The 14,727-nt window shown below is 32.9% G+C and overlaps 1 protein-coding gene across 1 annotated transcript in view; it reads left to right on the forward strand.

Annotated features, from left to right (window-relative positions):
• The window catches only part of LOC148609942 (uncharacterized), a 153,547-nt gene that overhangs the window by 92,722 nt on the left and 46,098 nt on the right, over window positions 1-14,727 (forward strand). Inside the window, exons 108-126 of the mRNA XM_088541550.1 lie at window positions 614-873; window positions 1,266-1,497; window positions 2,191-2,316; window positions 2,951-3,211; window positions 3,700-3,846; window positions 4,372-4,722; window positions 5,087-5,227; window positions 5,844-6,100; window positions 6,537-6,759; window positions 6,995-7,257; window positions 7,761-7,848; window positions 8,551-8,667; window positions 9,335-9,472; window positions 9,938-10,063; window positions 10,592-10,722; window positions 11,689-11,896; window positions 12,241-12,390; window positions 12,782-12,885; window positions 13,635-13,799. Of these exons, the coding sequence (XP_088397676.1) occupies window positions 614-873; window positions 1,266-1,497; window positions 2,191-2,316; window positions 2,951-3,211; window positions 3,700-3,846; window positions 4,372-4,722; window positions 5,087-5,227; window positions 5,844-6,100; window positions 6,537-6,759; window positions 6,995-7,257; window positions 7,761-7,848; window positions 8,551-8,667; window positions 9,335-9,472; window positions 9,938-10,063; window positions 10,592-10,722; window positions 11,689-11,896; window positions 12,241-12,390; window positions 12,782-12,885; window positions 13,635-13,799 (3,488 nt within the window). The remainder of the gene's footprint in view (window positions 1-613; window positions 874-1,265; window positions 1,498-2,190; window positions 2,317-2,950; window positions 3,212-3,699; window positions 3,847-4,371; window positions 4,723-5,086; window positions 5,228-5,843; window positions 6,101-6,536; window positions 6,760-6,994; window positions 7,258-7,760; window positions 7,849-8,550; window positions 8,668-9,334; window positions 9,473-9,937; window positions 10,064-10,591; window positions 10,723-11,688; window positions 11,897-12,240; window positions 12,391-12,781; window positions 12,886-13,634; window positions 13,800-14,727) is intronic.

The raw sequence follows: 14,727 nt of genomic DNA on the forward strand, positions 1-14,727 counted from the left end.
AGATTGATATAAAATCTCAAGATTTAATATGGATAGGCAGTTTGCCTAAAAGTAAGTGGGGTTATTATACACATGATACAAAGTGGGGGGGTGTATATATATATAGTGATCCTCCCTTCCTTCTGTTTTGCACCTATTGCTCCCTTTACTGAATGGAGTTTGCTGAAACTTTCTCAGAAATTTTATTACATATTCCCATTGTGTACCTCCTTTTTTAGATTTTGATCCCAATCAATTTTTCAATTAAAATTGCATGTTATCAATTGGGGGAATGGACTATCAATTTAGTGAGCATTGCTTATAATTGATTGCAGCAAATGTTTTGTTTTTTAACAATTTTCTTAGTACAATTGAAGCATTACTTTTCAAGATTCATTCTTCAATATTTGATGTCCATTTTTGACATGAGAATTGCCATAATTTTATCAAATATGCCAATTTGTAGTTATTAGTCACACTAGTCAAGGTAGATAAGTTTATCTTTAGATCTTTAGATCAAAAACACAGGGGAGGGGACATTTAGATTCATTATTTAAAATGTATAGATCACGAAGGTATATATAAACATGTCTCATATATTTTTAAAACTTTGAGAAATGAATTCTATTTTTAGGATATTACATTTACATAGAAGCCTCTTCGCCTCGTCGCCCCAATGACAAAGCCCGACTATTTAGCCCTGTCTATCCTCAAACTAGTGGGGAATGTTTTAGTTTTTACTACAACATGAATGGAAAATCTATGGGGACATTCAACATCTACACTGCCGATACTAATGGAAATCTTGGAAGCCCTATCTGGTCCATTAATGGTAATCAGGGATCCAGTTGGAAATTTGATCAGGTGACTCTACAGACCCCAAGTAGCTTCCAGGTGATCATTTATTTAATTTACTTGTCATTGTTTACAAATCTATCAGCAATCAGTTCATGATTCCTCAAAAAGATGTGCAAATTTATTCAGGGACCAATGTTTTATAACTATGTCTTGTGAGGGAGCTGTATGAATTTACATTTATAATGAAAACCTTGAACCTAAGATTGTCATAACTTCAGTGTACTGCAGTATATCTTATAATTCTTAATTTACTGTATATTTACCTCTGAATTCCCCGATGTCCTTGATGTCTTTACTTCAGATTTTCCTGATGTTTTATTTTGTGTGTTAGCCTCATAGAATCTGGTCATATTATTTTAAAATTCTTTTTCAAAAAAAAAAAAAAAATTAAAATCCAAACGATGAAACTATTTTTGCTTTTTTCACAGGTTGTCCTTGAAGGTGTCAGAGGTCAAAACTACCAGTCTGACATTGCTGTTGATGATGTGTCTATCAAACCAGGTGCCTGCCCACAGCCTGGGTCATGTGACTTTGAAACTGGATTCTGTGGATACTCAAATGTTCAACAAGGGGACCAGTTTGATTGGGATATGGGTACTGGTGGAACTCCTTCATTTTATACTGGACCTAAAACTGACCACACAACAACTTCCACACAAGGCAAGATTTCTAATTATAAGATGTTCATTTCCCCATCTCTGAGAATGGTAAAGTGGGGAATATTGTGTAAAAATCTTTTCAAGCTGAAACTTAAGTAAAATAATTTGTCAGACAGCCACACATGAAGTCGTATCAAACAAGCGAGAAATATATGCTATGTCGCCTTCAACAAGGATTGTTCATTTTCATGAATTTCGCATTAGAGCTTGGCTTTTCAGGCAAGAAATTGTCCAACACCATGAGCTGGTGTAACTTAGTATGAAAAGATTTATTTTCAGGATGTTTGCAAATTTTGAGAACGAGAAAAAAAAATTGATGCAAAATAAGTCTCTTGATAGGTTACATTTTAAGGTGTGTTAGATGTAACAATAGCCATCAAATTACATTGCCATTCTAAATCTGGAATTTAAGTATCTACAAAATAATTTGGTTAAACCAAATCATGAACAATAACTCTTGCCAAGTGCTAATTTCATATACTGGTATAATCTGTATAATTCTTATCTTGAAAGTGCCACAACCAAATAACAAATGAGACTGGTTATGTGATTATAACCGACAAACTGAGACTGGTCATGTGATCTATAACCATTCTCGAATAAGTAATAAAAGTGATTTTAGTGGGTTTTTCACATGCAAGAATCACCTCCTGTCTGATTTTTATAAAGACTACTTCTTGATTATTTTATTTAGGTCACTATGTGTTCATCGAGAGCAGCAACCCCCAAAAGGCAGGAGATACAGCCTGGCTTGTCAGTGAACAACTTCAGCCCACTACTGGAGCATGTGTCACTTTCTGGTACAACATGTATGGAAATGGTCAGTATTCTTAAGATTTAAATAGTGATTGCTGTCATAAGAATTTTTTTTCATATACCTGTTTTTCTTTTCTTTTTCTGGGCCATTTTTTTTTTTAGTATTCTGTCATTTGTCTTCATGTTGCAAAATAATTCCATAGAAATACTACGATGTAAATTTGTTTTCAATAACTTTTATAAATTGCCAGTTTGCTCACATCTTTTTTTTTGTGTGGAAATATTCAAAGAACAAAAAAATAGTTTTAAGGAAACAAGGTTATGTTGTAAACTCCTCCAACAGTGCTTCTATTTTTTTTTTACATCAGTTTTCATGATTGTTAATATAAACATTCATAGACGCAAGTTCTTTGATGTTTTTTTAAAGCATGCCAATTTTGGTTTGAAATGTTAAAAACTGACAGAAATTTGAACCTGTGGTTTGGCTGAACCAAAATAATTGATACTGAACAATGACATGATTGTTATCTAGTTCTTTCTTTTTAAGATTCAGATATTTTCTGAATAAAATAATGTGTTGTTGTAGATGGAATAATGTCTTAAACTAATTTCTGGCATGGTTTTTTAAAACTTAAACTTTTCATTCATTGATTAGTTCAGTATTATTTTAATCAATGCCAAATTAAATATACTTTTAGGCATTGGAACTCTAAATGTGTATACCAAAACTGGCTCAACAAACACAAGTCTCTTCACGGCCACTGGAAACAAAGGAAGATTGTGGCTCAGAGGAACTGGCACCATTAATTCTAATACTCCATATACAATAGTGTTCGAGGCTATCCGAGGGGCAAATTACAATGGTGATATAGCACTGGATGACATCAGTGTTGCTCAAGGAATCTGTTCACTCCAAACCACTCCTGGAGTCACTCAACCTACAGTAGCCCCAACCCAAGGTATAACTTCTTCTTTTAAAATGAGATTTATGACTCACCTTTTATGAATGGTTATTGTCCCAAAGATGCCATGTTAAACTATAGAGCTGCTTTTTGTGTTTTTTTTTTTCAGGAAAAAAACTTATAGCTTTCTGTCAGAAGACAAATGTATTGAAATAATTTGTATCTATTTAACAGATCTATTTAAGACAACTATATAATACAAAACTATGGGTTTTATGATATTGTATTTTGGTCATTACTTTCCACTTTTTAATTTTGGTCTCAGTCCAATGCTATCTATTTAAATTTGAGTATTTTTGCTAATGTTTATGCCAAATATTATACTTTGAAACCTTGTTCCTTAGCCATTACACTTCCTTTTCTTTCCAATCATAGAATCTGAAAGAGTCTATTATGCTATTTATTTGTTTTTTTAAATACTTTTATTGAACACTTCCATAGTCTCACAACAATTCTACTAATAAAAAAACCTCTTTTCTTTTCAGTACCACTACAATTCTGTACTTTTGAGAGTGGATATTGTGGGTATACACAGGATAAGAGTGATACCCTTGACTGGACAAGGAAGAATCGAGGAACAGCCAGTGTAGGAACTGGACCAAGGTTTGACCACACAAGGAATAACTATGCAGGTATAATCTATTCAAATGGGAAAAAAAATAAAACCTCACTCTACAAGAACTGTTGTTAGTAAAGTACCATTTTTAATGGTTTTGTTGTTTGGCCAAACAAGAACTAAAATTAACCACGAAAAGTTAAATTAGAAGATTTGATGGTCTGAACAAGGAAAATTCAGGAATCCATGAAGTAATAAAATTTTGACAATCCATGAAAATTTAAACCTCAGAATAAAGGTAGCTTCACAGCATAAAGATCTTATAAAATGTGTACAATAAAAAGAAAAGCTCTTGCTGCGGGCCCATGGATAAATGATTTTTTTTTAAATACATCAATTCTCTACATGTATAAAAGCTTAATAGAAGTTAGACAATCATATATTTCATTAAACTTTTACAGTTATTTTTTACAGTACTGAAATAATGTTGAAGAATTTGTATTACTTAAAGGATTTGTGGTTCAAAGTTCTAATTATTTTAGGTCCACATTGGCAATAAAGTATAAAAAAGCAGTTACATGGTAATTTGTTTTCTTTATAGGGTACTACATCTATGTGGAAGCCAGCAATAATAGCAACAAGACAGCAAGAATTATCTCCCCTGCTATAGTACCAACAGTGGTAGGTGGCCAAGTTTGTGTTTCCTTCTGGTACCATATGTATGGTATTCATGTCAACAAGCTGACTATGTATGTACAAATGAATGGTGTTAGGAGTCAAATATGGCAGAAGGTTGGTAACCAAGGCAACAAATGGATCAACGGCAAAGTAGACGCTACTGTATACAATAATAATCAGATTGTATTTGAAGGAGCAACAGGAACCAGCTACATGGGAGACATTGCTCTGGACGATATTTATATCTTTAATGGACCATGTCAATCCACATCAAGTATGTTATCAAAACCCTAGCGTCAAAAACTTCGAGACATGGAACATAAAATATTTTCTCAGATGACCTAGCAATCCAAATGTTATACATGATTTTTGTGGGCGGTTAAAACATTGATTGATGAAACATGAATTTCCCTCTAAATTATTTAAATTTGTCAGCTATTTCAAATTGAATAAGTAATACAAATTTTGTTAGGTTTTTTTTTTTTTTTTTTTTTTCATTGAATGCATTTGAAATATACTAAAATAACAAACATTGATGTTAAAAATTTTTCTTTTATTGGCTTTATCCTAAAATCTTTCTTTTTACCAATGACTAGAAAAACAGTACAATCTGATTTAAAAAAAAAAAATCTTTTTAGGTTCCTGCGATTTTGAAACAACGTCTATCTGTGGATACCAACAAGCTATAGATGACACTTTTGATTGGTCGAGAGGAAGCAATGGAACATCTTCACGTGGAACTGGACCCAAAGCTGATCATACCTATGGCACACTAAGAGGTTTGTCTATTTTCTGCCTGATTAATAAGGTTAGAAGCATGAATTTTTTTTTCTGTGAGCACCAGTTGGTCTGTGTGTTTATGCCTAAGTTTGAAGCTTTTTTTTCTAAAAAGACTGATCAGTTTATGGTTTTTGGTGTTTTACTAATTAAAGTTAACTTGTAAACTTTCTATAATTTTTGTTCTGGCTCTGTATTGACATTGATGGGCTGCATTTTTTTTTATGTCAGTGGCTTTTCTTGTTACTGAGTCTTAAAATAAGCTGAATAAAACGAGAAAAAAAAAAAAAAAACAATGTAACAAATAAATTAAATAACAAATTACCAGTTCAAACATTTTCTCAAGGCTAACTAGAATTAATTTCTTTCTTCTTGTGACTTTCTTTGTCTTTTCTGAGAATGCATTAATACCCACTTAGTTCAACATATGTATGATATGAATATATCAAAGAAATACACTCATCACTTTTATGAGAGCAATCAAGAGTGAAGGGAAATGCTTAATTCCGTTATTGATTTTCAAGAAAAAACTGCCTGAGATCCTAGAATTTTACCTGAAATGAGTTAATTTAACAATTAAGAAAAATGTCTCATTAATCTAATTTTGTTGCTTTGTAGGTCACTACATGTATATAGAATCATCTGCACCTCGTCGTCAAGGAGACAAGGCACGGCTGGTTTCACCTAAGTTTCCAGCAACCACTGGCAAGTGCTTGACCTTCTGGTTCCATATGTATGGACCAAGTATTGGAATTCTCAATGTTTACCAAAGCACATACAACCGACTCGGTCAGGCGATCATCATCCTTCAGGGCAACAAAGGCAATAGATGGCAGATTGCTCAGATGTCTATTACCTCACAGACACCATATCAAGTATGTCTTAGAATTTTGGTTAGAAAAAATGTTTCAGATTCTGAGTTGAATGTGATAGGCTAGAATAAACAAATGAGAGACTCAAGTTATAGACAGTTAACTCAACCTACAATGTGTGTTCATTTATTAATCAATCTTTTTTCCCATAAAGTTTTCATGTTTTCACAATTTTCTTTGAATAAAAGAATGTGATAAGATATCATGGATATGAAGCATGGTCAGTTAACAAATCAAAATGGGAATGTACTGTCATTTTTCATAGAATTTCTCAATAACTCATTACAGTTGTATTGAGGATTGCATACATATGCTTTTTTCAGTTTTTTCTTTTCTTTTTTCTTTTTTTTTCAAATATTTTATGAAAATAAGTTGTGAAACTTCAGATTTTGTTTTCTTCAACATTATGTTAAGAAAATTTATTTCATTTTTCATTAAGATTGTGTTTGAAGGAATTAGAGGAAATGGTTACCAAGGAGACATTGCTATTGATGATATAAAATTGACAGATGGGCAGTGTGCTGGTGCTGGCACCTGTGACTTTGAGAAAGATACCTGTGGCTGGACACAAAGACAAGATGATAAATTTGATTGGATTAGAGCAAGAGGGAGAACTCCATCTGCTAGAACAGGACCTACAAGTGACCATTCAACAGGATCTGGTCAGTAAAATGTTTCAAATCTGACTATATTCACATTTATGGCCTTAATCCAGGATTTATACATTGACAGTTGTCCAAACTCTTAACAGGAGATTAAGATTAAATTTTCTTCTATCATTTGAGTCCCTTGCAAAAAAGTGTCTCCCCCCATTTCCTTCTATGTATTTTTGGAACAACATAAAGATAGATAATTAAAGTAAATTTCTTAACTTAAGATTTCATCTTATATCTTCAGGTTATTACATGTACATTGAATCAAGTGCACCCAGACGACCAGGTGACAATGCTGTTCTTCAGTCTCAAAATATAGCAAATGCCAACACTTACTGTTTCAAATACTGGTACAATATGAATGGTGCTACTGTTGGTTCACTCACAGTTTCCATGAAGATGTCAGTAAACAATAGTATACAGGCCCTCAAGTCAATTAACGGTTCACAAGGAACCGGTTGGAAACAGGCTATTGTCCCCATCAATGGGGCTTATTCTGACTTCACTGTGAGTTATTAAAAATGTAATGGTTTACCTTGTTTATGGTGTCTGCATTTTTCAATCAGATTTCAGATATTTCTCAGGGTTTTTGAGTTATGAGGGGTCAAAGGGGCCACACCCAAAAAAATTGACTTTTTTGTTTTTGTTGCGATTTCAAATTTTCTTTTAATTGGATTCCTTTTAAAAATACCCAGCCTGCGTTTTTCTATCTGATTTCAGATATCTCTTACTAATTACTAGTTATATGGGGTCGAAGGGGTCACACCTGAAGAAATCTACTTTTTGTATATTTGGTCTGATTTTGAAATTTATAATTTAATTTAAAATTTTGTGCAATATAAGGTCCAAACCATTTGATATATCCATAATAGATTGTAAGTCCTTGTACTTAAGTGTGTCAAAAACTAATATTGTGTCCACACTTATCCAACTGTTCAGGATTTGACTACCGCTGTCGTATTATGCTACACTTGCCAAAGCTCTTTATTATAATTTGTATTTCTCTACAGATTTTGGTTGAGGGAAGGACAGGAAGTAGTTACACAGGTGATATTGCAGTTGATGACTTCCAGTTGAGTCCATTTGCGTGTAGTACAGGTAATAAAAGTTCACTCTGCTGTAAACTCGGAAATTATTCCTGATGTAGCAATTTTTAAAAAATCCCAAAAATTTATACTTTTACAGTATCAAAATTGCAATTATGAATATTACCATTATTTTTTTTAATCAATAGGTTTTTACATTGTAATTAGGAATGGATTATCTGATTTCTACTATCAAAGTACAATAAACAGTATAATCTGTGTATACTTAACTCGGAATAATCTGAAAATCTTTCTAAATCAGATACTTTTTTATGTCCTTGTATACCAGTTAAAACATATTCTGAACCTCTGTAAACTGAACAATTGTCTAAACTAAACCAATCCAAATGTGAAAAACTGGTTTGGTTCAGACAGGTGTGAATGTAGTTAAATCATGGTATTTTCAGCAAGAGGTTAACAAGTTTTTAAAATACTGTAACTATCCATACTGGAGAAATTTAATGTGAGATGCTCTTTCTCTAATTTCTAAATGCAGAAAGATTTGAAATTGAAGTTAAAAATCTCCCAACCTCTGGACATAAGTTCATGAAGCAAAATGTCATGTTTTGATGACATTACATTAGAAGCAAACCAATCATATGCTGAGAACGAAAACCTCACCTGAGATTTCCAGTATTTACACAATGAGTTGAGAGATGGTTTAAATCACTGCTGCTGGTAGCTAGAGAAAATTTTTGTTTACTTTTTTCTGTAGTAAACACTTCGAGCAACACATTTAATTGCCAAGATGGACGAGGAACTACAATTCCTATGAACAAAGTCTGTGACTTCAAACATGACTGTCCAAATGTCCAGGATGAAAGCAGATGTGGTAAGGTTCTATGATATTTTTTTTGTAAAGCAGAATTTCCTTTATAATATGAAGGTTGGGATCATGTGATTTTATGCTATTTACAAAATATGTTCCCCTCTTTCAAGGGCATACATACTTTATAAATAAACAGAAACTTTAATTTTAGCCTGATTGCAAATGATATAAAGTTTGTTTTAAATAGTTTAGAATAAAAACTGTATGTTGTATTACTTAAATTCAGCTGTATAGATGCTTTCAGTTTCCATATTTGGACATTGATCATTTACCAATTGGTTATCAATATACAGACCAGTGACTAGAGGCTTTTTACAGTCACATAACTTTGGTTGTCAATATACAAACCAGTGACTAGTGGCTTTTTACAGTCTTATGACTTTGGTTGTCAATATACAGACCAATGACTAGTGGTTTTTTATAGTCGCATGACTAATTACAACATCAGCAATTGTTATTCGTCTGCTAAATATCAGTCAGCAGTATATAGGTCGACAATCCGATAAGTGCATCAGGGATGCTTTTCTTCCCCTATATATTGATACATAATATTTTTTTTTAAATTTTTGTCTGTTTACATTTTCGTGTTGTTTCTGGTGAAAATCATGTCTCATACAAACATTTATAAGTTCAGGAACTGTATGTACAAGTCAAGTGCTTTGCATTGTAGGAGCTTGTTCTTTTGAAACTGATTTCTGCTCCTGGACCTCTGTTGGAGGAGGAGCCTTTACATGGTCAAGGGGAGGTAACCAAACTGCTACTGCTAATACTGGCCCAAGATTTGACCACACTGTTGGAAACTCTGGGGGTAAGTCTTTACACACTTTTCATCTGTCTGTCTGTCCATCTGACATAATGATTATGATGTTTTGGCTGGAGAACATCTGAGAGGGAAATTATTGAATTTGTTTCACAGTGAATTATCGAAATATTTTAGGGAAGATGCAATAAATCATTGTTATCTGTATAATAAAATATTTTATTTAATGTTAATGAGTACAGTATTATAAATTCAATGCTGTGAAATCTGTCTAAACCTAACCCTGAAAAAAATTGAAAAAATGAAAACTGATCCAAACTAAACTACTGAAAATGTTTTATTTTTGTCATTGATAAAATGCATTTTAAACCTGTTTACACCAAAATTTACATAAAGAAAATAACACTAAAGGGGTTCTGTTTTGTGGTGTCTGATTTTGGTCTGATGAACACTGTTGACCACTAGTGTTCTAATAAGATAAATGACTTGTAAAAATTTTGATTATTCCACTAGGTCATTACATCTATGTTGATGCTAGTCAGGGAACACTAAATAGCCAAGCTGAAATTGATGGACCTTTACTTCAGCAATGCAGCTCTACCTGTCAAATCTCGTTCTGGTATCATATGTATGGATCAGGTAAGGGATATTCCATTAAAAAGTTATTTAGGGATAGATCAGATATGGACAATCTCTTTAAAATGTATTCAGAGGCAGATCATGTATGGGTTTTTCCATTTAAAAATTATTTTTGGGTAGATCAGATAAGAGCTATGAGGTAAAAGCTGTTTAATTTAATGTGTATTTATGGTTGTATCAGGTTTAGAGCAGTAACATTATGTAATACTAGACCATGTTAGTGATATTTTGTTACATATTTAGATCAGGTAATATTTTTTTCCATTTAACTTGTACTTATGAATAAAGCAGTTTAGGACTATTCCTTTTAAAATTTACATTTCAAGCAATCCTTTGGGAAAAAACCTGCTTCATCTTAATCACCCTTCATTGTCTTATAGTAAGTGCAGCCCCTGAACCAATCCTGGCAACTATTTGACAAATCAACAACAGGTTTGAAACTGATCCTTGATCGATGACTGATAACAATCATAGTTGCATGTATTGGTTCAGGTTCTAGATAATATATTATTTTGATTTTTCTGTCAGGAATTGGAACATTAAGAGTATTAATCAATGTTGGAAACAGAAACACAGAAATCTGGAGAAAATCTGGTAACCAAGGAAACAAATGGATCAAAGCAACAGTTGACATCGGCAGAGTTGCGGAGCCATTCAGTGTAAGTGACTATCACTATTTGTTATTCACCTGCCTGTGGAGCCTCATTTAAAGGATTTCCATTTTCTTAAACCAAAGTCCAACATGTAGGGCATATGATAGGTTGTGAATTGTATGGAAATTTTGTCTTTGTCTAAAATCAACTTCTGTGTAGGGTAGTGACAACAACTCATTGTAAGTATGAGTTATGATGTACTGTGATTCTCAGCCCTGCATGGAAACAACAGGGATGGATTTTTCATACGATGAGGACATAACTTTTTTGTAGGTTTATACTGGTTTGGAGCTGGCATGTCAGTTAACTGTTAGTAGTCCTTAGTTCATGTATATTTGTATTTACATTCAGTTTCTTTATTTCCCTTGTAACAAGGGACTGGACCTTTTTTGAACTGATTTTTAGGGGTGCTTAATTGTGTAACATTTTTTCCACAGTGGCTAAATTTTAAAGGGAGGTTGAGATCATGACAAAGTGTTTTAACCCCGCTGCATTTTTGTGTTTTTTTGGGCTGTCTGCAGCCTGCCCTGTGGTATGAGAGTTTCCTCATTGTTTCATTGAAGACCAATGAGTGGCCTTGAGAATGATATTTTTATGCCGGTGGGGTTATTGTTTCTTTAACATATGCAGCATACCTGTTCTCGTTATATTATATTGTGCATTCCCAAATAACCCCCCATGTTGTGGGTGTAAAATGAGACATCATGTAACTGAAGATACTTTTTTGTGGAAGCTAGTAGAGGTCATGTCATTTATTGTTGACTTGGATGTGTGTGTTCAATTGGTTTGAATAATGTGAAAAAAAAATTTAACAAATGTAAAATGTTGAAATAAACCCTGCAAAGGCCTGATTTAATACTCCAAAACTGAAACTGTTCTCCTAATTTGAAAATTTTAATTTTTTTTTCAAATTCACAACTTTGGCTACCTGGTAATTTATAACATTTATAAGTGACATTAACTTTTTCATAGATGGCTTTCCGTGCTACCAGAACTTACAGTGTACAGGGAGACATTGCCCTTGATGACATTCAGATGGTGAATTGTAACTTCCCTGCTGTACAGCAGTCCTGCCGCCCAACGAGTCAGTTCAGATGTACACGTGGAGCATGTGTGGCTAAGAATACTGTGTGTGACTTTACTGATGACTGTGGGGACAATAGTGATGAAGTCAACTGCAGTATGTTATAGACCTTTTTGTGAGAACTGTGGGATAGTCCATGAGCATGCTCAATATACACTTCTGGAAGGAAAATTAATTTGTTCTCCCCCAAACCCTACTGTCTGGAAGTGTATCTCACATATCACAAGAAAGAGTTTAGCAATTTGTCAAGTATTGTGGGGAAATAAAAGGGTTTGGGTCTGGGTAAATTTAAATTTTTAAAAACTTCAAGAAAAAGATTTATCTTGCAAGTAAGTAAGGAGTGTAATCTCATTGAAAATTATATATATTTTATATTAAATAGAATGGATTCATATTAAAACTGAATGATTTCTATACATTTAGCTCTTTGCCAATTTCAGATAATTTCCCTGGACGATGCTCCTTTGAAACCAGTATTTGTGGATGGAGCCAAGATAATTCTGACACTTTTGATTGGATAAGAGCAACTGATCATACAGCCAGTGCTGGAACAGGTCCATCTAGAGACCACACCAGAGGAACTTCTAATGGTATGTAGTAGACTTGTATGATAAACTCCATGTTGACCTTGATTCCTATTCTATGGGATTTTGTTTTTTATCACTTAATTGAAAGATAAAGAAAACTTTCATCACAAAAATCATAGCTGCCATTGGACAGATCTATTTCAGATTTGTATAATTGGGCCATCTGATCATGGGGCATACATTGTCAAAGATTTTTGTTGCTGTCTAACATAAACTTTTTGTACCATGGTAGTGGAAGTATATTTAGCATTTCCTTGTATGCAACTTTTTATGTACTCTGAACTTGAAAGAACCTTAAATGTAATTACCAGTTGCAAAAAACTGTTTTATTGATGACATTACAAACTAAAATTTTACTTAATTGAGGTTTAATAATTTTTTTTTGTTTTTAAAGGTTACTACATGTATATTGAGTCATCAAGACCAAGAAAACAAGGAGACAAGGCCAGATTGGTCAGTTCTACAATGGCTAGAAAAGGAGGAAGTAGTGTTTGTACTGTAAGTGATAGCATCTTATAAGGTTAAAGGTCAACTGGAAATGGAACTATGCGTCAATCTATATTTGTTTCTTATAACAGAAGTTCCAATGGAACATTTCTTAAAAATTATTTTATAATGAAAAATCCTTTAAGAACATTTGTTATATTAGGTTTATTCTGTTAGGAAGATCTCACTAAAAAATAAAATTGAATTGCACGTGAACTTAAGGTATGATCCAGACCTTTGTACTACATTGTAAGGCCAGACCTCCAATACATTATGGAGTACCAGAATTACACTAAGAAATAATGATGTAATGGAATTTTTTGTGAAGTTACACAATGGAATCAAATGCATTGTGAAAGCTAAAAAGTATGAAGTGATTTCAACTCTTTGCTTCTTAGTATGATTAAAGTGGAAATAAATGTAGAAAGCAATGTAACCAGAGTACTTCAGTGGAGTTTTAATAAGCCATTCTTTTGACATTGTGGCATACTATTGTCTATCTGTCATAATAACTTGATGATGCTTTGACTTATTTAAATAGAATTTTTATATACTTGTTTGTCAACCTAGAGAAAAGTTTTTTTTTTTTTTTTAATTATTGAATTTCATTTCCAAGTCTTTAAACATTTAACATTTCGTGTGATTTAGCACAGCTGTTTATCATTATTTGGATTGAGGAACTGTTTTTAAGTGCTGTTCTCAGATTTTCACGTAATTTCATTGTTTCTATTCAACTTATGACATGATTCAATTTCTTTTAGTTCCGAATGTACTATCACATGTTTGGTAACGGAATCGGAAGCTTGAATGTGTACACACGTACCTCTATTGGTGGTCCTCTCAAATTGGTATGGTCAAAGTCAGGAAATATCGGTGACTTCTTTGAGAGAGCAGACATCCAAATTTTGCAAGCCAATTCTTTCCAAGTAAGTCAAATAATCGCATTATGCCTTAAAATTTGTATAACTGTAATGATTTATGGACACATGTTGGTGAAAAAAAAAAAAGATATAAAGATATACTGTCGAACCTCGTTAAGTTGAAGTCGTAAGGACCATGCAAAAATGTTCGAGTTATCCGAGGTTTGAGTAATCCGAGGTCGAGAATGAACCGGAAATACTAGTAGCTTGGTCCATGATTGTTTCTGTATTTACATCATTTGTTATGCTTGTACATGTACATGTGCTTCACTTTACACAGTATCTGTAATGTCATACATTTCATATCGGAAGATATTTTTTTGTATGTATATCATGTTTAAAATACTGAATGGCAGTGAGCATGAAATTTCCTTTTTACTTTTTTCTATATCAAAAGCGTCATAGTTCATAACATCTGCTTTGTTTGATTCACAATCAGGAGTATCTTCAAACCATGTGCTCTACAATATTACTATAAAAATTCAGATTCACTAGTGAAACGAATGTAGTCATTGAAATACTTTTACTATCGTCTATTTGATGTTTCATTAAATAGTCAGATACCCTTACAACTCATCTGTATTTTTAAAAAAAATTCAAAATATCTGATATCCCTGTTAGTGTAAATTCCGATGTGTTATTAATAAAATTCGTTTCTTTTAACAACACACGCAATTTTAAATTAATTAAATAAACAAATCAAACCATAAAGAGTGTCAACAAATTAATTCTAATACCCACACTAATTGTTGTTAAAACACACTTCGATCATGGTTTTTAATAAAACAATCCTTTTTCTGACTAATTAGTTGACTTCGAGACATCAGGGTTAATTAACCTCGAAGTCCTATCGATGGGACTGATTGATTGCCTCGAGTTATGCGAGGTTTCGATTCATCCGAGGTAAAATTGTGTTGGAGTAAGGGGAGTTTTG

Source organism: Perna viridis, chromosome 8 (genome assembly GCF_037379345.1).
Source record: "Perna viridis isolate PV_CMFRI_1.1 ecotype Kerala chromosome 8, ASM3737934v1, whole genome shotgun sequence".
Lineage (NCBI taxonomy): Eukaryota > Metazoa > Mollusca > Bivalvia > Mytilida > Mytilidae > Perna > Perna viridis.